Raw genomic sequence first — 25791 nt, forward strand, 5'->3', positions numbered from 1 at the left:
TTTTTTTGAGCCAGAGTCTCACTCTGTCGCCCAGGCTGGAGTGCAGTGGCGCGATCTCAGCTCACTGCAAGCTCCGCCTCCTGGGTTCATGCCATTCTCCTGTCTCAGCCTCCCGAGTAGCTGGGACCTGTACAGGCACCGCTGGGTTCTTTTCATACAAATCTCCTTAATGGTTGACTGTCATTTTCAGTGAATCCTCACAAGACAAGCCTAATTTCAGAGATCAGTTTTAATGCAGATCTTCAGGGCATTCTTTCCTGATTCCCTTTGGTGTTTGTCTTCCTTTGTTTGTGTAACTCTTATCTTTACATTATGGCAGTGCATTCAGCATTTTCTTGCCATGGAAAGCCCCCCCCGCCCCGCCTCCTCGCCCCATTTCGTCATCCTCTGTAGCGGCTTCAATAGATTACTACCTGGACTTCCTCAGATCCCTGTAACCTCTCATTGTATCAGTCAAACCATTTAAGTAAAAAATTCCCAAGGTTTCAGGAACATTATCTCTACTAACACCATTCGTATTTACTTCCTTAATATCTTTCTCTGTATCAGGTCCTTACGTGTAAGTGTCTTCTGTCTTTACCTCCACATAAAACCCAGCCCCTGTGCCCAGTCTGTGATCTACCTTCATACCTGATGTTGTCTCTTTATTCCTCCTCGTTTGCTGTAGCCTCTCTGCTTAATTGGAACCACACTGGGTTGCTATTAGCTATTTGCTTAATGTCTCTCCTGACTCTTCATTCTAACTTGATCATGACCTTTCCCCTACCATATCCTGTATCTCTTTCATTGTTTAAAAAAAAAAATGCCTCACCTGACCTATTCTGGCCTTGTGTTAACTTTCACTTCTTTCTTTCCCCTTCTCCCTGAAGAAAATCCTGTCTTTATTAAAGCACACTTGTTCTTTCCTCAACCCCTAATAGCATTGAAATTGAGTCTGCAGACTTGATAGGTTCATTCTTGCCTGTATGGGGCAACCCACTGCCATCATCTGTTTTCAGCGGATTCTGTTGAATCCATCTGCTCTCTGAATTCAGACCCATTCTTCATAGTCCCCACTAGTGGCTTAAATTAGGCACATCTTGTCTAGCTTATCTCTAACCTTTCAATCTCTTGACTGCCTCAGCTCACCAGAGCCTGTTGGAAAATCATTTGAAATACAAGGTATTTTACAATTTATTCCGAAACAAATTCTCTTCTCAGCACCTAGGCATTAGCTTGCCTCCTACTGTTTCCAACTGCCCCATGGACTTTCTGGCCTCTTTCCTTTTGCTTGTTTGTACATCTTCCTCTGCTTGCCCAAAGCTCTTTTGCATCTTTTGAGAGCCAATTAAACTACTGTGTCGTTTAACATTTTTTACAGTTTTCCCAGGCTGTTGGTTAATCCTGCACCTTCACATGGCACTCTCTTAAAACTTAAAGGATCTATGGCACTGAGTTGTAATGTCATAGATAGATCGCACACACACAGCCTCACACGCTTACTTAACTCCTAGACAGCTCCTAGAGACAGAGGTCATGTCTCAGTCATCTTTTTATCCAAGTGTCTGGCACATAAGCTTATACCTTTACATGTAATGTCAACATGTATTGACAGTCACTACATGTGTGGATGGATGAATGGATGGAATTTAAAGTCAAGACTGAGCAGATGGAAGTCTTATTACCCAACCTGTCATATATGGTCTTTATATCTGAGCCTGTTCTTTCCTCTCCTCGCCTATCCCCCAAATAACTTTTTAACTGCCCCAATATCTAATATTTTTGTACCTGTAAGCTTTTTCCAGACCATAGATAAGATCCTAAATGCCTTTTCTTCATCCCTGCTTGCTAAGTCCCCTCTTTCAAACATTTCAGAAAATCCTGTCTTCTTTATAAAGACTTCACTTTCCAAAAATGTACCCCCACCTCCATTTATTACTTAACACCACTTGTGTGAAAACATACAACTGCCCACTTGCTTTTCCATTTAAGACACTGACTTTACCAATAATAGAAACTCATTACTGACCTCCTCACTTTAGGCTGAAGGTTGACAGATAAAGCAAGTTCTGTCTGGTGATTTGTGGGCCCGCCATCAGTCCACAATCTAAAGATAGTATTGAGGTGCTGATGAGATTGGTCAATGTTAATCTGATGATCTGTATGCTTTTTTTACCATCGGTTTTTTTTTTTTTCGGTCAGGTCCTACAGCAGTGGTTCACAAAATACTATTTTTCAACATTTAGGCCTCTTTGAGATAGGCACGGCAAAAAGCCCCCAAAAGGACCTCTCTGCTGCTTTCTTCATACCAATAGAGACACAGTTTGCCCATGTTATCATTCCTGTACTGCTGTAACCCACAGCGTGGAATAGACTTTACATTCATGCTTTGTGAGACTGCCTTTCTGACCCGCTTGCAGGCTGCTTTTGAGAACCACTACCCTAGAAAACAGGGCATGTGTATTTAACTGGAAAATGTGGAACACAATGCTGAGTACAGGTGGCACTTCCTAAGAAATGATGGAAACTTCTCGCTTGCACTGCCCACTGACGCAGGTTTGCCTGCCTTCTCCTCCAGTTGCAGGCACCTTTAGCTGCACCATGAAGTTTACAGTCCGGGACTGTGACCCTAACACTGGAGTTCCAGATGAGGATGGGTATGATGATGAGTATGTGGTGAGTCTTCCCAGCAGAGAGACTTTCTTTGACACCTTCGCAGCACTAAGTGACTTCTGCCTTGAGAGAACATTTTTCTAGGAGCATCTGACATAAACTTATGGGATTTCTATTCTTCTGAAACAGATGACAACTTAGGAGGACCTAGACTAACCCTCCTCTGTAACTGGACAGCATCAGGCCAGAGATAATTGAGATTTACCACTTCATCATTAAAACAAACTCACCCTTTTTTTTTCTTTATAATAGGGATAATTAAGAAATGAAAATAATTACATGATTTTCATTGAGATCAGTTTTATTTAAAATGATTTGGGGTCGGGGGTTGGTTTTGTTTTTTGGTTTTTTGTTTTTGCTTCAGCAACTGTTAGTTTATAGCCAGATCATGGATTAAAAAGCCTTCACAGAATGGAGGGAAAACTTTTAAAAATATTAACCTCTTAGTGAATGATCAGAGGGTACTGTGTGCCCAGAACTCGGTGGTCAAGTGTGGGTACAACATGACTACTCTGTACCTCAGGGCTACAGATGTTGATCTGAATTTGGCTCTTGCCAGATGTTCTGTTTTCTTGCTTTCCTTTGCTAAGGGCTCCAGCATTAGATTTATCCAGACTACAGAACTTAAACTATTTTGGTGGTAGAGTTTTCTCTAGGCTCCAGAGAACTATATTAATTCCTTTATCTTTGCCCTATAACAGAAAGGACTTTTCTTTACTGACTGCTTGTTACCCACTAGCTGGAAGATCTCGAAGTGACTGTGTCTGACCACATTCAGAAAGTACTGAAGCCTAACTTTGCTGCTGCTTGGGAAGAGGTGGGAGATACCTTTGAGAAAGAGGAAACCTTTGCCCTCAGTTCTACCAAAACCCTTGAAGGTGAGACCCATTTTGCTATCAGTATATTGCCTGATAGCAATATAACACCTAATAGGTATATTTGTTACTCCAGAAGAACTCCTTGTAAAAAAAAAAAAAAAAACTTCATAAATCTCTTACTTAAAAGGCCAGCACCCTGTCTTCATCATCTAACTGATCAGCCATTTTCTAGTCCAAGTAGCCTCCCTCTACACATCACCAACAGCCCCTTCCACCCCAGCTCCCAGCATAGGCTGGTGCAGAGGGAGATCCCTGTGCTTTACTTTCCTAATACTGTCTCATACATCTTCTCAACACAGAGGCTGTCAACAATATCATCACATTTCTGGGCATGCAGCCATGTGAGAGGTCCGATAAAGTACCTGAGAACAAGAATTCCCATTCGCTCTATCTGGCAGGTAAGAAGCTTCCATCAGATTTTCCTTCCATTTTCTTGCAAAGCTTAATAGGATGTAGATGGGCATCTTACGCCTTGCTCTTGTCCCATCATCCCATTATATGAGCCACAATGTGAAACCCAGTCAAAATGAATAATTTGTTTTGCATGCTATTCTTAGTTATTCTTTTAAGATGTACATTTGACCTAAAACACAAATCTCTCCAACAGATACCAAGGCCACCACCAACATTCCTTTTGAGTACTCCAAATTGGTATTTTTGAATACCTTCTATGTATCTGGTTTCATGGGAATATAAAAAATATATATTTGGAATTTATGCGTAGGATTCAATTTCCACAAATCTCTGGAAAACTAAACTAATAGAAAGGAGATGCAGGGAGAGCATGATAAGTTTCATTATCCAGTGCTTGTTTTGGGTTCTTAATATGTTTTTCCTCACTTTTTTCTCTCAGGCATATTCAGAGGTGGCTATGATTTATTGGTGAGGTCCAGGCTGGCCTTAGCCGATGGAGTGACCATGCAGGTGACTGTCAGAAGCAAAGAGAGAACACCTGTAGATGTTATCTTAGCTTCTGTTGGATAAAGGCTTACTGGACAAGAGGAAACTGATGTACACTTCACGGTCAGTGGGCTTTTAGGCTAGTGGCATCAGTTTCCCAGAATCACACTTTTGAAGATGAATGACTTTGGAGAAGCAAATTAAACATTTGGCCCTGAGCCAGCAGATCAAGCAGGTGTCTATCTTTGTGCATGGGTTTTTTTTTTTTCTTTTTATTATACTTGGTCAGCTTTGGTACGATAGTGCAGCTTCAGGTGATCTTGAAAATCAAATACTATCCTATACTCTAGCTGCTTAACTTCATTTTATTCTTTAATTTAATGTGTACCTGAAAGCTCCTGGCAATGCTGGAAAATTTTTATCCCAGAGGGGTGGGGGTGAGGGGGAGGGGAAGCCAGAGTCCACTTTTGTCACAATTCATTTTTATTAATAGAAAATAAACACTTATTCCAGTTTCAAAGTTGTTATACTTGAAGTTGCTAATTTTAAAAAATGAATTTTAAATAATCACTTAATCCTGCTTTGACTAAGACAATGAAATGTGGCTTAAAAAAAAAGTGTTCAGCACCATTTGCTCATAGGTCTTTCAGAGTTTGTTCTTAAAGTTTCTGGAACTTTCCTGTCTGTAAAGTATAGGAATGACTGAGCTACATTGGAAAGCCTCTCTGGGACAGGCAGTGGGGAGTTAAGCAGTCATCATAAAGGAATCAGTGTACATTCAGCATGGTGACTTGGACTACACAACAATCCCTTCCCCTTTACAGTAGCTCAAGAGAAACATGCTTCTAAGCACTGAGGTATGAGGAGTCTCAGACTGTTATTTGCTGTTCGAATTGGTCTTCCCAGCTAATAACAGTAAATATCTGGCACAGATGCTATTGGTCCTTAATGTCCTGTGATTTTAGGAAGTAGTTTGGATTTAGTTCAATTTATTCAGAAATCAAACATGTTTAATTAGCTTCACTACTCTGGCAGAGTAAGGGTATGCTGGTTTAGTGTCTTTATAAAATATATATAATGTATAGGTAAATCATAGTCTTAAATCAAATACCTAGAATACTATATTATTTAAACCAATATCTATTTTAACAAAATGTTTATAACTAAAAATAGCTGATGAAACTAAATCCAAAGGTATGGCAAAGAGGACTCAGCTCTGTGTTGCTTAAAGAACTTTTAAAAGGCATGTGCCCATAACGTCATTCAAGGAGAGGGAAGGAGGCCCCCTTCGCCTCCTCCTTACTATAGAATTCCTGTTGGGGCTGGGCCAGAAATGAGCACTTCTAAATATTTCAGAGAAATCCAAAGTGTTAAAAAGTATTTTATGCAAAAGAACGTCTTTCTTCATCAGTGAATAGTAATGCTCATCAGAATTTCCTAATAACACAAAAACAAAGCCAAGATACATTTGACCAGATGTCAAAGTAATGGGAGGTGGACTATTATGTCAGCTTTAGTCAGAGCTCCTGCTGGCTTCTTCCTATACACTGTTCACCAATTTGAGTAGTGGACTTTGTGAGAGAATAATGTTTGATGGCCAGGACCTCTCTTGGGCATTTCTTCCTAAGTGGAATACACAACAGATAAGGGAGTAGGGGAGGTAATACAGGGAAGCTACTCTTTCCAGCTCAGAAGGAGTTGATGAAGCCCATATATGCATTCAAGAAGCCCATGGGATCCTCTAGCTGTGGATAGTGGCTAATGTGGTCATCCAGAATCGACACTGTGGACCGCGGCAGCGTTTTCCTAGTGGAAGAGAACAGCACGCAGGTGAACTTGAGGCTGGAGGAGGAGGGATGTAAGCCAGTGGGAAGCCCCAGTAAATGACCCTGTGGACACACTATACTGGAAGGAGCCACCAAAGAGCTTATTCACCTTCTACTCTGAAATTGTATCTTAGGCAGGTAAACTTGCCAATTCCATTTATACAAACTAGTTTTTAAATGTTCATAATCCAACAAACAACAACTTGAAAATATAACACTTTTGCAACAATTGTCAAAGCAAGATGATTTTCAGCTCCTTAGAGAAGGATGAAGCATCAAACAAGTGGATCACACAGCAACTCACTGCCCAAGCAGAGATAACCAAGGATCTTCCCTTAATCCCAGGAGATGAGAGGGGGTATTTTATTTAAAATTATATGCAAGCTATTTACTACTAGCTTGTATCCAGTAGGCCACAGGAAGGTATGGAACATTCTTATGTGACATAATCAATCAAGATTTCATACTCTGATACCTTCCAAGTAAGTACCTAGAGAGAATAGCAACCAATGAGAAGGCACTTTTCCACAATGAGCTCTTCTCAATCTCTCCTTGCCATCTGCTCAGCCTAAGTCAATGAAATGGCTTTACAATCGGACTAAAACAAACACTTTGTAGGATACATCCACTTTCAACCTTTGACTCACATGAGAGCTTTTTGTACACCAAGGAATATGTAGCAGTCATGACAGTGAAAACAGACTATGTATAAATCAAGAGAATGTATGACTGAATTTCTTGATATTACAATTATGTTAGAATAAGATTCCTCAACTCAATCCTTTTATTGTTTCCTGGATGAACAGCCAGTGAGGTTAGAGACAATGGCTTGAGCCAATAGCCCTCAACAGGTAATTCTGTTTACCACTGTCAGGATGAGATACTAACAAAACATAGACCTCTCTCAGGGAGACTCACCTGTACAGCTCCAAAAACTCTGGATAGGGATTTACAGGATCCAATGGCCCATAGATAAAATGAACTAGGAAAGAGAAAAGGAATGAAATACTTAACAGCTCTCACATCTGTTTTACTCCCACCCTAAAATTAACTCCTCTCCAAAAAGAAATGTTTTCTTCTCCCTTTTTTTATTATAATAAGCAAGGTCTCTCTCTGTTGCTCAGGCTGGAGTGCAGTGGTGCAGTCATAGCTCACTGTAACCTCAAACTCATTGGCCCAAGCGATCCTCCCACCTCCGCGTCCTCAGTAGCTGAGACTTTATACAGGTGTGCACCACCACACTTGGCTAAGTTTTAAATTTATCTGTAGAGAAAAATGTGCGCACTGTGTTGCCCAGAGTGGTGCCAAACTTCTGGGCTCAAGCAGTCCTCTCGCCTCAGCCTCCCAAAGAGCTAGGATTACAGACGTGAGCCGCCTCAGCCAGCCCAAGAAAATATTTTCTATAAATAATTTTTTTGTGTGATAGAAAACCTAGCTTGTTTTATTAGGTAACCTCTAAAGAGCAGCTAGGAATGCACCAGTTCATTCATTGGATACATCTCCTCCTATAGACAACCAACTGGTCCCTCATCCAACTCTCCTGCACCCTAGACCAAATGGAATATGCCCATCTTTCAACATTCTCTAAGTCCAGGATACTATCATTCTTTAAGTCTCTCTTCAGTTATAACAGACCTTTGACATTTGAAATCAACCGATAATTTCCTGAGCACTAATCACTATGTGTGAAACACTGTAATTTTCTTTTTAAATCTGTAAGAATGAAAAGACAAATAACTACAAACTACCTATAGCCTCGTAATTAGTAATCCAAACAGCCTTCTGTCCGAGCAATTCAGCATGCAATGTGGCAGTCACTGACAATGCACACCACAGAAATCACTAATACCAACTACCTTTACAGTAATATCTCAGTTTTTTATATACTTCACTCTACACACAAACATCACTGTTCCAGATGTCATGAGTACAGCTGCTAGTAAAATAAAGGATACCCAGATAAATTTGAATTTCAGATGAAAAATGATTTCTTTTTGGTTTAAGTAGGTCCTAAATATTGTACAACACATACTTAAATACTAAAAAAGCATTTGTTGTTTATCTGAAATTCAAATTTAACTGGGTATCTTAACATTTTTATTTGCTAAATCTGGTAACCCTAATTGTATAAAGGAGTTGCAATTATTTTGACCCTATAGTCCTTCAGCTTCCTATCAATAATATAAAAATACTCACTGGGGATAGTTACAGAGGCAAGAGCTCCCACCCAGCGCCTTCTGAACTTCTTCCGCTGATTGATGTACTGTAAGAGACTACAGGACAGGTAAGTCAGCATGAGCAGAACAAGAAACGTTTACTGTTATAGGGATTCAAGGGCATGACAAGAGCCACAAGGAATACAAGATACAATTTCTTAACCCAGAAGCAGTTTAGCATTCCTGGAAATGTCCCACTTAATTTATCCATTTCTGTTAACCTCTAGAGTTAACCACCATGTAGCTCTAGTAGTGATTATGCCTACTATCAATATAAGAATTAGTGGTTTCGTGTATTTATTAAGCAGGGAATGACATCTAGGAAGGCTGACAGTTGGTTTGGATTTTATGTAACTAAAAAGCCCAGGTCTAAGGTTCCAATTTTGGCTTCACCACTACCTACCTCTCTGACTCAAATATATAACACAGATCTTTCAACTTGGTTTCCTCATTTGTTGGTTTGTTTGTTTTTTAAAAGACAAGGTCTCCCTATGTTACCCAGGCTGGAGTGCAGTGGTTATTCACACGTGCAATTATAGCTCACTACAGCTATAACTCCTGGCCTCAAGAGATCCTCCCACCTCAGCCTCCCAAGTAGCTGGGAGTACAAACATGTGCCAAAGAACCTGGCTAGCCTCCTCATTTTTAAAATAAGAGGATTGAAACACATGATCTTCTGTGTTGACATCTACTACTTTTTTTTTTTGAGACGGAGTCTCATTCTGTTGCCCAGGCTGAAATGCAGTGGCATGATCTCAGCTCACTGCAACCTCCGCTTCCTGGGCTCAAGCAATTCTTGTGCCTCAGTCTCCTGAGTAGCTGGAATTACAGACGTGTGGCACCACACCTGGCTAATTTTTGTATTTTTAGTAGAGATGGGGTTTCATCATGTTGGCCAGGCTGTTCTTGAACTCCTGACCTCAGGTGATCCGACCACCTTGGCCTCCCAAAGTGCTCAAATTACAGGTGTGAACCACTGCGCCCAGCCGACATCTACTTCAAAATTCTAAGTGTAGATGTTGATGAGCACAAGGCTTCATCTGACCACAGACAAAATGGAGAGAATTCCTCCTTCTCCAGCATAAGACACTACTGCCACATTTTAGAACTCATGTATTCTACTCATTCTGCCTGGCAACTCCAGGACAGTTATTTTTGTGAACCCTCAAATATCTCATCTTAGAAACAGTATATACTTTTTTGGAAAGGAAAATATAAGATAATTTTGAAAGTCAGTCTTAATTGTTCTTCAGTTTTTTAATACTAAAGTGAAATGTTCAGGGATCCTGTGGGGGTTAGGAGAGGGTGGGAGGATTGGCTGCCTCTAACACACAATTCCCAGCAAAGCCATCAGTAAAAACACTGGAAGCTACACTGACCCAGGTGGCTAGAAGACAGAGCCTTATCCCAAGTAGTTACAGCTATCACCACCTCTGGGTCCCCTATGAAAGCTGGTTTGGGTCTACCTTCTCATTTGAACCAAGGCATGGGAATTCTTTGTACAAGACAGAGGAGGATAAGTCTGCCCTCTCACTCCCTGTTGTTGCAGAAAGATAGGCAAAAGGTAGAGCCTTGTACCTTGAGGGAGGCACTAGGCTACTTTCACAACCATGATTCAATACTTTGAAGCATTTAATACTAACAAAGAGTCCAGTTTCACTCTATTTTCTATTTCTTTCTTCATATAGACCATGACTTTTTGGTTTGCCCCATAGGTCATCAGCCTTCCTGTGATAGGGAATAAGCCAGCAAGGAACAGAACAAGCAATCCCCACTCTCCACAAAAACGCTTCTCTGGAAACGAAAGCAAAGGGTAATTTCTTACCTGTCAATGACTAAGTTCCCATCATTGTTGCGGATCCCTGCCCACATGTCCCACAGCTCACTCTCAGAGGGCCGAGTATACGGCCCAAAGACTGGGGTGAGACTGAAAGAGTCCAAAACGCAGGAAGATAAGTGTGAGGAGAACTCAGAATGTTCAATATGGCTGGAACCTCAGAGGCCATGCAGTCCCGGCCATCAGTCCGACCCATAGGTGATTTATGAATTCCTTCTACTTCCCTGGCAAGCAGCCAACACCTTTGCTTTAAAATATCAAGCCCTAGGATTTGGCCCAGAATTGTAATGGCAGCAACTTTTCACAACATTGTTCCTAGGCCACAGTCAATATTTGACAGTGACACTTACCCTCGAGAGAACACGAAGAAGTTCATCAGTCGTGTGAGGATGGGTGACAGCACACCTCCGTCTTTGAGTAGCTGGAGGGGAATAAGTGGAAGTAAAGCTCAAGAATCCAGAGGAAGACCTTCACCTGGGCAAAGGGTTTTATATTAGGAACTAAATCTTTTTTTTTTTTTTTTGAGACAGAGTCTCACTCTGTTGCCCAGGCTGGCATGCAGTGGCCCGATCTTGGCTCACTGCAAGCTCCGCCTCCCAGGTTCATGCCATTCTCCTGCCTCAGCCTCCTGAGTAGCTGGGACTACAGGCACCTGCCACCACGCCCAGCTAATTTTTTGTATTTTTAGTAGAGACGGGGTTTCACCATGTTAGCCAGGATGGTCTCAATCTCCTGACCTCGTGATCCACCCGCCTCGGCCTCCCAAAGTGCTGGGATTACAAGTGTGAGCCACCGTGCCTGGCAGGAACTAAATCTTTAGCCAAATCTCCTGCTACTGAATGGTTTGGTACTTGGCATTTTGTTTTGCCTACCTACATTCTTCTCTCAAGGAAGACAAATCTATTTCAAATTCCATCTAAGATTACTTTGCTACAATTCACTAAATCCCTAAAACTTTAACTCTGATATATTCAAGTTTAGAGTAGAATCCTAATTTCTTCAAACATCAAGCTTGTGACACAGATCTTTCCATAGCTGTTATTTCTCCAAATATTTGTTGATCTCTTATTCTTAGGATGTGTTTTGGGTTTATGTGGGGGCCACTGCCTCTGCTTTAGTTGCCTACGAAGGGAAAAACTAACTTCATTAAGATAAATTCCCAAGGAAGAGTATTGAACTACTGCCGATCACAGGAGCTACGGCCCTTAAAGGTCCCAGCATTATCTACGTCAGTGCAAATCCTCAAACTAAAGTCTGTTAGTGAAGTAGCCAACCTTTTGCAGAAGGAGTGGACGGTGAGTCTCAGGAAAGATACCTGTAGGAGAAGAGACTTATCTTAGTCATTTACCTACAGCTTTAAATTTTTTTTTTTTTTTTTTTATAGAGACGGGGTCTCACTGGTCTCAAGCTCAAGCAACCTCTTGCCTCAGTCTCCCAAAGTGCTGGGATTACAGGTGTAAGCCACCTCGCCCAGCCTACCTACATTAAGGTCAAAGGCAAGCCCGTTATCAGAAACTACCCACCCTATTCACCATCACCTCTGCAGCCTTTACTACCAAAACAATTACAAATAAAAATTTAATACTGTCATCTAATTACATCTCCAGGAATTATATGTTTAACTGGTCACAATAAATCCCACTGGAATTACTTTTCCCATCTTAAAGATTGTGAAACGGGGAGAAAATATATGGTCATCCAAAATGCTGATAACCAGGCTCTGACTCCCCTTAGCATTTCCGCCATCACTCAGAACACAAGGGTTAATGATTTGGGCTGCAAGAATAAAACAAGAAGTTTTTAAATAAGTATAGGTCCTTTAAAAAACCTAGAGTTTTTATTTTCCATTTCTCTTCAGAGTCAGTGGAAGAAAGCCATGAGCATAAGTGATAAAGGGAGAGACAGATTTCTCTCCCAGTCTGCTCTTAAGGCATTCAGGAGACATTTGGGTATTCATGGACTTGCAAGCTGGCTGCCCAGAAGGTCTAATCAGGGGTTCGGTATTTTCTAACTGAAACTTGGCAGTGCCAGTTAGGAGTTGAGGAGACTCATACAGTGAAGTCCTCACTTAACATCAGGATAGGTTCTTAGAAACTTCGGCTTTAAGCAAAATGAGGTACAGCAGGTCCTTGAATAACATCCTTTCTTTAAAACACTGATGAGAAAAAAAATTGGTTCCATTATAACATTTTATTTAAAGTCACAGTTTCCAAGAACCCATTGATGACATTAAGTAAGGATTTTCTACACTAACATCATAGTAGGATTAGAAACACTTGTGGCTTTTTTCTGTACCTTCAATCCTATACTCTCATAACCTATTGCAGTTGTCACAGATACGGCAGACAGCCTTTACCCTCCCCACTCCTGATACAGCTGTTCCTAGGTCCTCCACTAGATCCTGCTATCTAATGCATTGAAAAAGCACATATGACTATAATGCAGCTTTTTACTGACTGTGTAAGTAAAGTCACTATCCTTTGTAATGCTGTTTGTTTATTTAAAAACATTCTGAGAAAGGGTCCATAAATCCTGTCAGGCCACCAAAGGAGTTGATGGCACAGAAAAGGTAGAGATCTCATAGTTTTAATTATGTCTACTTGCAATATTATCAGATTACCATTTAGGTGCCGCTGTGGTATCTAACGATGGCCCTTCTAGACTACACCCACTTTCTACCTACCGCCAAGACATTTACCTCCATTTGACAGACAGAGACTCTTTATGGTAAGCCGACCAGATCGATTCTGCTTGTACCTAGAAGGGAGATGAGGAAACACACATGTAGCTGAGCAGACTTAAACCAGTGCACCTCTGAAGACAACTCCCAAGAGAGAAAAAGGATGCAAACAGTCCAGAAACGATGTGCTCTCCTAGCATTATAAGCTGAAGTTTGAAGCTCCACTGACCTGTAGAGAAGCTCCTGAGCAACCGTATCTCCATAGTCATGAGAAAGAAGGTTGATCCTGCGGTTCTGGAGCCCCAGATGCCGCAAAAGTGCTTCCACGATGCTGGCCTGCTCAAATATGGAATAGTGATGTGGTCTCTGAGGAAAGGAAAGCCCACATACACAGGATGAAGTCATGAGGACAGCTCTCTGCCAGCCGAACCCTCACAAATCTATGTCCGTCCCGACACCCCATCACCAGCCCCAGATAGGTGCCGCTTACCGGTTTGTCACTGAAGCCAAAGCCTAAGAAATCAAGGGCAATCACCCGATGAAACCTCAAGGTCAGACCTTCCCAAATCTACAAAAAAGAAAGGAGGATTTGGGCTTTCTGCTCTTGCCCCTCCCTTTCACCAGACTGAACACAGGAGCTTCAGCCCTCTCTTGGCTTAACAGACTTCCATAAAGAGAAAACCCCATGAAACCACCACAGGTCCCACAGATGATCCTCTTGGAAAATGCTTTATTTCTGCTAATTAATCCCTGTTGAGGGAGGATAACTTGGCAGTGATTCCTTCCAGAGTGCCAAGGAGTTTATCATTCCCTTTCAGTATATAAGAAACAGTTCAACATTTAATATTTTTTAGAAGCAATTCAAATGTGCAAGAGCCTTCTAGTGCTGACAACAAAATCCTTTTATTTTAATTTTCATTATTTTAATAAAAATTTTAAATTTTTATTTTAATTTTTATTTTAAAAAATTATTTTTTTAAAATAAATAAAAGGTTATTTTAATTTTTATTTAAAAAAAAATTTTTTTTGAGACAGAGTCTCGCTCTGTCACCCAGGCTGAAGTGCAGTGGTGCGATCTCGGCTCACTGCAACCTCTGCCTCCCGGGTTCAAGCGATTCTCCTGCCTCAGCCTCTCGAGTAGCTGAGATTACAGGCTTATGCCACCATGCCTGGCTAATTTTTATATTTTTAGTAGAGATGGAGTTTCGCCATGTTGGCCTGGCTGGTCTCAAACTCCTGACCTCAGGTCATCTTCCCACCTCAGCCTCCCAAAGTGCTAGGGTTTGAGCCACTGCGCCCGGCCGAGGCTTTTTAAGACATAGTAGGACCTAGAAGTCTGACTTCATTACCTTGTACCAATCGTAGCTGGATGTTGGAAAACCGTGTAAAAGCACAACTATCTCTGGACTTCCAACCACACCCACAGAGTCTAGGAAGAAGGAGAGTACAATCAATCAGGCCAAATCCCTATAAAAATAACCTCAAAGATGTTAAAATCTAAGTAATCTGATACAACAGACAAGAAACTGACCAAATTGACATTAAAATGACACAATTCTTTTTAAAATGTAAGCTTACTGCGTTAGGTGAGAACAGGCCTTTTCTCCTTTTGATCTGTATATTAAAACACTGTAAAAATCATGCTATGTGAAAATACTTGAAGACACCTGTTTACTCAACCTAGGTGTTTTTTTAAAAAGCATATCCCCATTTCGCCTTTTGTTTTGTAATATGCACATTTTTTCACGGTGAAAAGTAAAATTTCACAGTTAAAAGCATATGATCCCAACACAAAAACTACAAATTATTTGTACTTTATCATGAATGGCCTCACAGAAATTCTCTAAGAGATAGCAACTATTCCCAAAGAACACCTTTAGCTTATCCTGTTTGCTCAGCACTTTTCATTCAGCAGAAGACCCAATCTAACATCAAAAACATAATAAAACTATTACAAAATCCTGTCAACTGCAAAAAGGCTTAATCAACATAAACATGAACTTTTTAAATGCATATGACAATACGGAAGCATTCAGCATCATCTAAATTAGGTAAACATTTAGACAATATTAACCTTGCTAATAGTATTGGATTAAAACTGGTATATTCATATACTGCCAGTGACATGAAACTTCGGTAATAAGGTTTTCAAAAATAATTTAGAAGCAGTTAAAAATTGTATATACTTTAGCCTAAGTTTTTTTCTTGAGACTGTGCAAATAAAATCATTCCATTTATACAAGTAGTATAGTTTGAAAATGTAAGGAAAAAATAAACTGTACAGACATGAAGCTTTTCCTTCAACATTAGTTTTTTAAAACAGTAAAACTGGAAATAACCCAACCCAACATAATGAAAATTGTATACTTACTTAATTGAATATAGCAAATGAGAGGAGGTCAGGAGCAATAATGAAAAACGGTTTATGACAAACATTTTTCGTTATTGCTCTTGACCCCCGCTCAAAATAAATCATTTCCAATCTGTTTCTCAGGTTCTTCACCTATAAAATGAGGTTAATGGCACCTATTTCCAAATGCTGTTATAAAGATTAAACAATGAAGGCTGAAAATATAATTCAGTGCCTGACATATGGTAATTACTTGATAAGTAGTGGTCATAATAATAATCATCACTAGCAAATTAATTTATATAATGGTATTAAGACTTAAATCACAGTTACACTACAAATAATCTACAGAAAACGGTAAAATGAAATCAGGGATGGTGAGGAGAGAACCAATGGTGGTTATATCTATTAATATTTTATATATTACCTGACACTAAGGTTGCCCAATTAAAAAAAAAAATAATATCAGAATACATATCAAGCTACAAAGAAAACTTATACTAAAAGGTAAGGTCTGCAGGTTGGAATCTCAGTCCCAACCCCCATTCTCCCAGCAGTTTTCTGCGCTTCTCTGCAACCTCACTACACAGAAAGAGAGAGATACTCTCCTCCATCATTAAGGAGCAACAAGAGACCAGCAGACACAAAATAAATACCTCAGCTGGGACTTACATGACCGATACACGCAGGTGTTCCAATAGTCCACTTCTTACCTTGGTAGAAGATACGCAGTCCCTTGTAAGTGAAAAACTTGCCTGAAGACTTCCATGAGTGAAGGGCAGGGGAGAGCTGAGGGGGTGGGATGTGCAGGTACGCAGCAAGCAGGGGCACGGCCAACAGCCCCACCTGGACCCACCACTCCCTCATCCTGTAGGAAAAGCAGAGACCCACTTGTAAGCAGTCAGGTAACGTTGTACACTCATCTACAAACCAAAACCTGGTAAGATGGCGTGGGAGACTGCTATTACCAGCAATGATTACGTTGCCCTTCACATAGGCACAAAGCTGACCAAGACTATAATCGAACCTCTGTCTGCCATAGCACTCGCCGTATTTGTTCATCATTCTAATTTTAAGGAAAAAAAATACATTATTTCAACATACAATCTTCCGCCTCTGCTCCCCAACTTTAACCGCTTAGCCCCTACCCTTGTGGTCTTCCCAATACCTGCTGAAGAGGACTTTATATAAATAAAAGGGAGATGACTTAAATGCTGGACACTCTTTTGTTGACTTTTATCAAGGCTTCCCAGGAAAAAAATAACTTCTTATTTACTCCAAAAGCTCTACCATCTACCCACTAGCCCCCACGAGTAAAATGTTCAAAATATATATATGTGCTTTATCTCATGGCTTAAAAGAGTGTGTGTGTAGTAACTTATCACATGTCCTCAAGCAGAGAGTTGCTCCTGATTTTTAATGCATACTTATCAGCCCTCCTGCCTAAATGAAGCCCCATTTAGTACTCGTTTCTGGGTTTGGGCTGAGAAACTGCTCAGGGTAAACAGTCTGAAAGTAAGATAGCTGCGCTGGGTATTCCAACATAAGCAGCTTTGTTATGACCCTGAATATCTAATCTCTTGAGAGGTCAGGGCAGTAGATTATATTTCTGCTTTTCTTAGCAGACTCTTGAAGTTTCCATTTAATTTTCTAAGACGCTCCCCCACCCCCAGATAAGGCATAACTCATACCCAGCATGTGAGAATTGATTTTGTCTTTGGAAAAAGAGCACTGGTTGGTACACCCAGCTCTCCCATGCCCAGGACTTCAAAGGCACAAGTCAGTTTATCCACATGGACAAGGAGTGCCAAACAGGAATTATAAACAGTTCTGTTTCAAGTCTATGACTTCTGATGGTCAACAGATCAAGAATTGTCAGTAGAATGGAAGTTCTCTCAAAACAGCCAGAATGGAAATAATACCCTCCAAAACTAAAATTAGAGTTGTCATAGAGCTAAAATAAATTAATTGCTAAAGCCCTGGGGGAAATGGCTTTCTGTTTGTACACACATTCTTCCCTATTACCTGTAATCTACACGTTCACTAACTTCCTCAACTTACAAGATACTTCCCCCCCCCCCCAAAATCCCCGATAGTTTTAGAGATAGAGATAGCTAGCTAAACTCTAAAAACAAACCTGTGGTTTTACAGTGGTAAAATAACCATGTTTCTTAAAGAATCTCAGCTCCCCAGCCTATTTTTTAGGCATTATTAGGGCAGTGATTTCCTTTTTTCTCCAAAGTACCTGTCCGTAAGACGGATAGAACCATTTGGTCCTACTTGTCAAGGTAATACTAGAAATGGTTCAAAAAAAGTGCCAGAACATGATAGTTATATCACAGTTTTCACCCCACAACAATAGCAGGCTATATCCCAAATACCTCCTTGAAAGGTCAGATGACAAAAAGCATTAAGTTTTGATGATCAGTTGCCCAGCGCTATCTGTCCTTTACTTCAATGCATACATTTTCACGTGCGGATTTCATTACTCCTTTCCCCCAGTGCTTCTCATCGCGCTCCTCCACGGGGTTCCAGCAGCTGAATCTCTGCAGTGACTCAGCAGAGAGCCCCGGGAGGGGCGGCCAGAGCGGCAAATGGGGAGGCTTCCCCGCTGGTGCTTAGGGAAAATGGGGGTTAAAAATCGAGGCGATCGACCAACATACTCGACTCCTGGACACCCCCCTCCACACCCTCCTCCTCTTACTCCAAGAAAGCAAAGCGGCAACCTTTCAAGGAGCCGTTTCTTGTCTCATTACCTCAGTAAAAATGCCCCCATGACCTTTTAGGATTTTTAGAAGTGAAGCAGCCTAGCAGTCAGTAGGCGAAATGGGTTAAGCAAACATTTTTTGGCCAAAATCCCAATTATTTGATGAGCCATGAGCAGAGAAAATAAGCAAACTCCAGTAACAAACTTTCCAGAAATTTCTGGGCCTTGATTTCTTCATCTGGTAAACAGAAAAACACACTCCCGTAATAATATCACCCAACCTGCTGCCCACCTGATGGCGTCGCCGCAAAATGAATGAACCACTTTATAAACCCGCGAAACTAAGGCGAACAATCGCTGCGCAACATGACCGTTTGGTCACATCGCCGTTCTCACTCGCGCTTGTTACTGAAATCTGAAAAATACTTAAGGCAGCTGACGGGTACTGCGAGTTCTAGTCACTCTGCGGTGACTCCCGCCACCGTGGTACCTGGGTCTTGAAATCCTAAGGTGCACCGCGGCGATCTCGACACTGCGATTATCTTGTTTTTGAAATTCTAAGGTGCGCCACAGAGATACTGGGGTTCTAAAAACTCTAAATCGCACCAGGACGATGCTAGGGTCTATCCTCTAGGTCGCACCACGGCAATGGCGGGGCTAAAAATCCTACATCGCACCAGGGCTCTTTGGGGGTCTAGAAATCCTAAATCGCGCCACGGTAATGGCGGGGTCTAAAAATCCTACATCGCACCAGGGCTTTGCCGGGATCTATAAATCCTAAATCGCGCCACGGCAAAGGCGGAGTCTAAGAATCCTGAATCGCACCAGAGGGAAGCCAGAGTCCAAATATCCTAAATCAAATCAGGGCGATGCTAGGGTTTAGAAATCCTAAATCATGCTGCAACAATGACTGAGTATAAAAATCCTAAATCGCGCCAGGGTGATGCCAGGATCTAAAAATCCCAATTCGTATCAGGGTGAGACCAGGGTCATTATGGATCCCAAGTCATATCAAGATAACGCTGGGGTCCAGAAATCCTAAATCTCACCAAGGCAATCCTGGGGTCTAGAAATCCTAACCCAAAGAGGTCCCGCGCTCTGAACATTCCATTGCGTGCAGGAGTGACACCCCCTCCTCAAGTAGGCAGAGCGGGCGCGGAATGCGTGCCGCCTGTCGGTAGAGTTTTCGCCCGAAGGCAGCCCCGGCTCGAGCACGGGCAAGCAGTCCGCCACTTGCCCGCGCCCTAGTCCCAGGGCGGCCAGCCACACCCCCTCGTTCCCGCCGCACACCCACCTGCGGAGGCGATCTCGGCGCACCATGGCCGCGTTATCCCATGCCGCCCGCCGCAGCGTTGCAGAGCACCGGGCGCCGCGGAGCCCGCAGCCGTGCAGGGCCAGCCGGCAGCAGGGGCGCAGCCCGCAGCCCGCAGCCCACAGCAACGCAGGGCGGCGCCGCGCCCGGCAGCTACAGCCACTCCGGCGTGCGCTGCGGCACTGCGCTTGCGAGGCGCAGCTGCCGCAGAGGAGGTGCCGTGGTGTGCTGGTTGCCGCGGCAGCGCGGAGCGAGTGGGCACCGACTTTTAGAGCCCACCCGCGCCCCGCCCCTAGCCCGCCCATCGCCGCAGAACCCCTACCGCCTGCTCCCCCGCTCGCCGCAGAGCCCCTCCCAGCCACTCTGCCACCGCCACGGCCATAGAGATGGGGTGCCCCTCTAACAGTGGCTCCTTTAGGGAGCACCTTCAGGGGTGTCGAGCCCCCTCCCCAAGACCCCGCTGTTCCCTCGTGAACCCCCAACCCTGAGCCCGAGATTCTGCTGCAGAAACCCTCCCCTGACGAGTTAAGGCCACGGGCAAAAACAGCAGACCCCTGAGAGCCCCAACACTTTCCTTAGACCACCCACAAACCCCACAGGCCGCCCACAAGCCCCACAGGAGGATGGCCGCTCGACCTAAGGGGCAGCAGGGCTCGGGGGTGCCGGCCGTGGCGCTTGCTCCCGTCCCTCGTACTGAACCGTGAGAGGTGGCAAGCCACGAGGGCCCTACGCGCCCTAAGTCCCTAACTCCCGGTAACCACCAAGGGCACGAGCAAGCGGCTAGGGAGCGACAAGCTCTGCTAGACCCACCACCAAGCTAGTAAACAGATTCATGGTATGGCCACTATGGCCAAAGTTGCACAAAGTCCGGTTTCTGCCACTCCAGCCACCGCCACCGCGCGGGGCAGGTTTCCTTTACAGCAGCGCGACGTGGTCGGCATGCCAGACTCCCGGCTACAGCAGCGCCCTCGCAGCCCCGCTCCCTGCATGAGCCAGTCCGCGCTGCACAGAAAAGTGGGCACAATTAGGAGAGCAAAGCCCCCTTTATTTACGTAATATAGAATCACAGTGCAAGGGCTCAGTGGCACAAGAAAGAGGGAGGAATTTTTCTAATCCATAATCCTTTAAAAGGCATCCCTTACGCCTTTGAAAAGTGTAGAGTATCACGAAGTGTCTGTGTTCATTTTCTGACCATAAACTGAAATACTGGTGAACGCACGCGGGGCGCAAGCTGGTGAGCGGGGCGGCCGGCCGGCCGGTGCCCGCTGCATCCAGAGGGGGCGCTGCAGGCCTCCCTTCGGTCGCGCACGGCCCAGGCCCTCCGCGACTCTGCAACTCTGCACCCGAAAGGTTCGGCGCTGGCCCGCAGGGCCTCCAACCCGTGACCGAGGGCGACCCACGGACACTGAGGAAACTACCGCCTATGAGCCTGTCATCAGAACCTGTGGCACAACACAGGTACACTTCTGCAGGGGTCTGGTTGCCCCCAGTAAACGCACTCATGAAACAAAAGCTGATTTAGCACCTACAGCGCGCTAAGAACCGGGGGTGCAAAATAAATGAGAAATAGCCCCGGCCCGAGAGCAAGACGCAGGCCATCTGGAGGGGCAGACAGACAAGAACTGCCACTTTTTAAAATTTTCCTTGTAATTTCCTAGTGACGTTTGTGGCAGTTGACCCACTCCTTCCTAACATGTAAGGCCCTCAGAGGCCGAGCCCAAGTATTATTCGCCTTTTGTATCCCCAGAGCCCGCCACGGTGCTGGCCCCTAATAAATCCTGCTTGAATAAGTACAAGAATTTGAGGGCGCACAGGGGAGGAAGTAATTAAGGGGAGGGGGGAAGGGTGGTCTTGAATGATGAATAGACATTTACCAGAGAGACAAAGAACATTCCAGCCGGAGGGGACGGCTTTCGCAAAGCACTGGAGGCTCAGGGCCGCGCGTTTGCGGAAAACGGGAAGTCCTTTGAACCGGGGCACCAACAGGCAAAAAATTAGGCTAGCAAGAGAATTTCATCGTAGGGAATTAGGAATTTGTTCTAGAGAAAATGAGAAGCCACAGATGGATTTAAACTCTTTATGGCCTTAATTGGTTACTTAACAAAATTTAAATTAGTCTCTTTACAAGTCAAAGATTACCTATTTTAATTATCACTACCTTTTAAAGACTGAATTACTCTTCAAAATCTAAATCGGTTCTTCCAACAAGGTAAAGGCTTTCCTATTTTAATAATAACAATAACAAAAGCCTTTGCGTTATATATTTTTCATACTTATTGTTAATGGAAACTTTGAGTCCTACAAACAATTCCACACTTTCATTCTCACCAGGCCAGAAACACCAGCACCCAAGATGAAGGCAATTTTCTGTTTATGGACTGAGTGCCCCACAAAGGATCTTATTCTGAAGGCCATGGAACATATCTACCCACATGGCTCGAGTGGACAGCCTGGAGGAGAAACAGTTTAAAGGCCCTGGGGGAAGCGGGGAGCACCAGGGAGAGCTCCCCAAGACAACAGGAATTCCAAGTCTGACACTCGGGAGAAATCCTCCCTTCAGACATTATTGATGTCTGGCCGAGTAATTAGGAAAAACTTCTTTGAAGGAGGGATTGAGGTTGAGATGGGCATGGAACCCAGATCTTAGGCAGAGAAAGCATATTCCTGTTTGGAAGAACCCTGAGTACAGAAGTCAGCTCAAAGATACCAGCTTGGCCCAACCAGGAATTTGCTGTCGGAAGTCTAAGAGAGAAAATGCTGGCCATAATCCCCCAGGAGCCAAAGAGTTAACGAATCTTCTAAATGTGCCTGATTTACTTCCAGAAAGGAGCTTCCTCCACAGGGGAAGAATTTGACCCAAGGTATAAAACACTCAGAGCCCTGAGAAAACACACAGCCACACATAAATTCAAAGCCTGCTCTGGCTTGCTCGAAGTTGCACCCTTTCAGTTCCTCCAGGCTGATGCTATCCTGGGCCGTGCAGGGTATCTCATGCAGTAGTCTTCCCTCAGCCAGTGGCTTATCACACATTCTTGTCACATTCCAAGTCTAACACAGTTCCGCCTCACAATAAGACCTCAGATTTGTGCAAAAATTCATGTAGAAAGCTCTGCGTTTATTATCTCGCTGATTCACAACAGTGGTATGGGATCTGCAGGGACGGTACCACAGATTCAATAACCGTATTTTTCTAACCCCAGTTTGAGAACCATAATGTGACAAGTGCAGGATATTTATGGAGACGACAAGACACAACTGGGACTGCCACTTTCAAGAGCCATCATTGTAGATTCAAATCAACTAAAACACTTCATAATGGGAGAAACTTGGTTGAACAGAGGAGCACATATTAATGAAGGGGTTTTGGTTGAGAAACTTACCGAATCAGTAGGACAGGACCCTAAAAAAGGCTACTGTGACTGTAGACTGAGGGGAAGTACCAAAAGTAAGCTAATCCTACTCTATTCTGCTAGTTAGAATTCACAGAAAGCATTTTATTCTGTTCTACAAAGCAGATAGATATTGAAACACAGAGACGAATAGGAATGTGTTCAGAGAAGATCAACTAAATGAATTGCAAATTGAAGGTGTAACAGCTCTTGTATTTTAAGCTCCTACCATGAGCATGGATCTTCACCCAACATATCCCTGATCCTCACAGTAGCCTGGCTAGACAAGTATTTTCACTCACAGATTTCAGAGAAAGATACGGCAGCTCGGAACGCTGAGTGTTAGGATGTGAAGGGGCTGGGAATTGAACGCAGATGTGCCTGGCTCCAAAGCTGGCCTTCTTTCCACTACTCCACACTGCCTCCCTGTTTGAAATAGCTGGGCATATTTAGTTTGAAGAAAAGAAGCCTTGTGGAGTAAGTAGAAGAAGGAAATGTGTTAGCGGTCCTCAAATATTTGTGGAAGCAGCATTAGACATTTTATTCTGTATGGCTCCAATGAGTGCAAATTGTAGAGAAACAGATGTCGATTCAACATAAAGAATTTTCCAACAGTAGGGGCTGTCTAGAGGGATTGGGTGGCTCGGCCATTTGGGGATGGGACAAATTCCCTGTCCACTGGGGGCTGGGTAACCCTGTGGCAGGTATGCAAGCTCTGCATATAAGACTGAATGAATGATTTGCAAGGTCTTTTCCCATCTGATGTAAAGTAAGGCTCCAAGATGAACTGGAACTTGGCCAAGGTGATCCTCTACTGAGGGGATGAATCCACAACTCAGTCTTCCCTAGTTATGTCCCTCAGCCCAGAACCCTTGGTATGACATGCTGCTTCATACTGAGGACAAAACAAATTGAAGACATTATCATCAATAAAATCACATCAACCTCGCTCTCAACCAAATTAACCAATATGGCCGGGCACAGTGGCTCACACCTGTAATCTCAGCACGTTGAGAGGCTGAAGCAGGCGGATCACTTCAGATCAGGAGTTTGAGACCAGCCTGGCCAACATGGTGAAACCCCATCTCTACCAAAAATACAAAAATTAGCCATGTGTGGTGGTGTGTGCCTGTAGTCCCAGCTACTTGGGAGGCTGAGGCTGGAGAATGGCTTGAGCCCCGGAGGTGGAGGTTGCAGTGAGACGAGATGCCGCCACTGCACTCCAGCCTGGGCGACAGAGCGAGACTTCATCTCAAAAACAAAACAAAACAAAAACAAATTAACCAATATATCCCTGAAGCGACCGGTGTCTTCCTCTTCAGGCCCAATTTTGAGTAAAAGTCTTTGGCTGTAAAAAGCTCAAAAGATGAGTGGTAGACGAAGGAAGCAGTGGAACTGAATAATCTCTTACCCAAATAAGATGACCCTAAATGACAGATGGTTGTTTCTCCAGGTGACAGCGGGCACCCCTAAACTATCTTCACACACCCTCTGCATTACTCCACACATCCCATTATCCCACAGCTGGTACTGCTTCACCAGGTACTCCTACCCCACTATCCCGCACCTAGAGGACATTTTATCCACTCAAACAGATAAACAGGCTGAAGGATTCTAATTAAGTAATAGAATCTTGCATTTTTATAGCTCTTTACCCTTTCACAGATATTATCTCATTTGTCCCTCACCACAGTCCCCTAAGGAAAATAGCTACTTTCTTTCAGGCAGGCAATTTCCTAGCTGCCTGGGGAGGCAAGGGCTTCAGCACAAGCACAGTCGGTCTTTCTCGCTTTTTTTTTTTTTTTTTTTCTGTTACTACTTTCCCACCTTAGATTATGCCTCCAGCCAGAATTAGTCAACCAGGAGCAGGTGCTTCCGTTTTCCTCGATTGCTCTCCTCACCTCACCGGCTGTCCCCCTCCCCGAACCAGGCCTCCAGCCGCGCCACCACTGCCGCTCTCCGCCCTGGTGACCCCAGCGCCTGGATCTGCACCTGCAGCTCCGACCCCGAACGACCGCGCCCTCTACCACTCGGTCACACCCGTGTGCCTGCGACCTTCCCTACCTCCAAGGCTGGCTGTCCCCCAAGTGGGAAGGCGCAGCCTCCCAAGAAATCGCCCAGGAGGGCGGGTGGAGCCAACTAATTAATGACTAAGCGGGGGGTCAAGCCTCGGCGAGGGTTGTGTGACTTTTGTGTTCTCTACGACCCCGAGGTGCTGGGAGACGACGACCGAGGCTCTCGCCCACGTGGTCCTCTTGTGGGCCGGCGGCGGCGCACCTAGTGCGGGGACCCACGCGCCCCGGGAGCCCTCCCCTCGTCAGCACAGCCTCACGCCTCCTGGGCCACGCGCACTTACCTGCCCCCCAGGACTGGTGTGGCCCACGCACACAAGCCACACCCACCAAGGAGCGCTAGTCCCACTCCTGAAGCGGGCTGCGAGGGTGTATGGGGAGATCACTCCTTCCCCGCCCGCCTCTTACCTGATTCAGGTAAGACCTGGGCTACAGGACTCCATGTTTGGGAGAACCCGTTGCGCATGCGCTTCCTGAGGCCAGAGGTTCTCGGCCTTCACCCTGTCCCCAGGGAGGACCCGACCACGAATACGCCGCGAATACGCGGCTCGGGGCTAGAGCGTCGCCAGGTCCGCGCACCAGCCCATCGCCCCCGAGCCCAGCATGTGCTGCCGCCTTCTCCCTGCCAGGCGTCAGCGCCACCTACCGCAAAGGGTATGAAATGGCAGGCCGTGGCTTCGACAATAGCCTACGGCGTTGGATAAAGAGAGTAAAATTGTATTCGGCCTATTACTTTTACATAATAAAAGTGAAGGCCAAAGAAGTGACATTTTGCTAGTTATTAACTACGTAGAGATCTTTGGCGAGCCTTCTGTATTTCAGCCATGCCCCTGATTTCGTAATTACCCTGAAGATGCACAAGTCTCCATCGCCAGCCCTCCCTCTACCCGGTGCTCTAGAGCCTTATATTTGCCTGCTTTCTGCTGTTCACATGGCGAACATAGACATCTCATATTCAACAAGAGCTAGGTG

General features: G+C 44.2%; 2 protein-coding genes across 7 annotated transcripts in view; one reads left to right on the forward strand and one right to left on the reverse strand.

Moving 5' to 3' along the window:
- COPG2 (coatomer protein complex, subunit gamma 2) overlaps positions 1-4664 on the forward strand; it is a 164301-nt gene extending 159637 nt beyond the window's left edge. Inside the window, exons 21-24 of the mRNA XM_011995847.1 lie at positions 2558-2655; positions 3392-3530; positions 3830-3928; positions 4384-4664. Of these exons, the coding sequence (XP_011851237.1) occupies positions 2558-2655; positions 3392-3530; positions 3830-3928; positions 4384-4514 (467 nt within the window). The 3' untranslated portion in view covers positions 4515-4664. The remainder of the gene's footprint in view (positions 1-2557; positions 2656-3391; positions 3531-3829; positions 3929-4383) is intronic.
- A 231-nt stretch (positions 4665-4895) lies between these two features.
- MEST lies at positions 4896-25464 on the reverse strand. 6 transcript variants are annotated; one of them, XM_011995841.1, is made up of 12 exons: positions 19341-19622; positions 16053-16207; positions 14339-14418; positions 13480-13557; positions 13219-13355; positions 13008-13066; positions 11584-11624; positions 10660-10730; positions 10298-10399; positions 8453-8529; positions 7175-7238; positions 4896-6236 (listed from the first exon to the last, which is right to left on the reverse strand). In XM_011995841.1, exons 1-12 carry the CDS (start codon positions 19364-19366, stop codon positions 6119-6121), a joined length of 1008 nt encoding a protein of 335 aa, XP_011851231.1. In that variant the 5' UTR covers positions 19367-19622; the 3' UTR covers positions 4896-6118. The 6 variants fall into 6 exon arrangements, with proteins under 6 accessions (XP_011851231.1, XP_011851235.1, XP_011851232.1 ...); XM_011995842.1 differs by lacking the exon at positions 19341-19622 and adding an exon at positions 25228-25464 and having other exon boundaries at positions 4901-6236; XM_011995843.1 differs by lacking the exon at positions 19341-19622 and adding an exon at positions 20169-20326 and having other exon boundaries at positions 4902-6236.
- Between the last annotated feature and the right edge of the window lie 327 nt (positions 25465-25791).

The sequence above is a fragment of the Mandrillus leucophaeus genome, unplaced genomic scaffold (genome assembly GCF_000951045.1).
Source record: "Mandrillus leucophaeus isolate KB7577 unplaced genomic scaffold, Mleu.le_1.0 Scaffold5, whole genome shotgun sequence".
NCBI classification, from domain to species: domain Eukaryota; kingdom Metazoa; phylum Chordata; class Mammalia; order Primates; family Cercopithecidae; genus Mandrillus; species Mandrillus leucophaeus.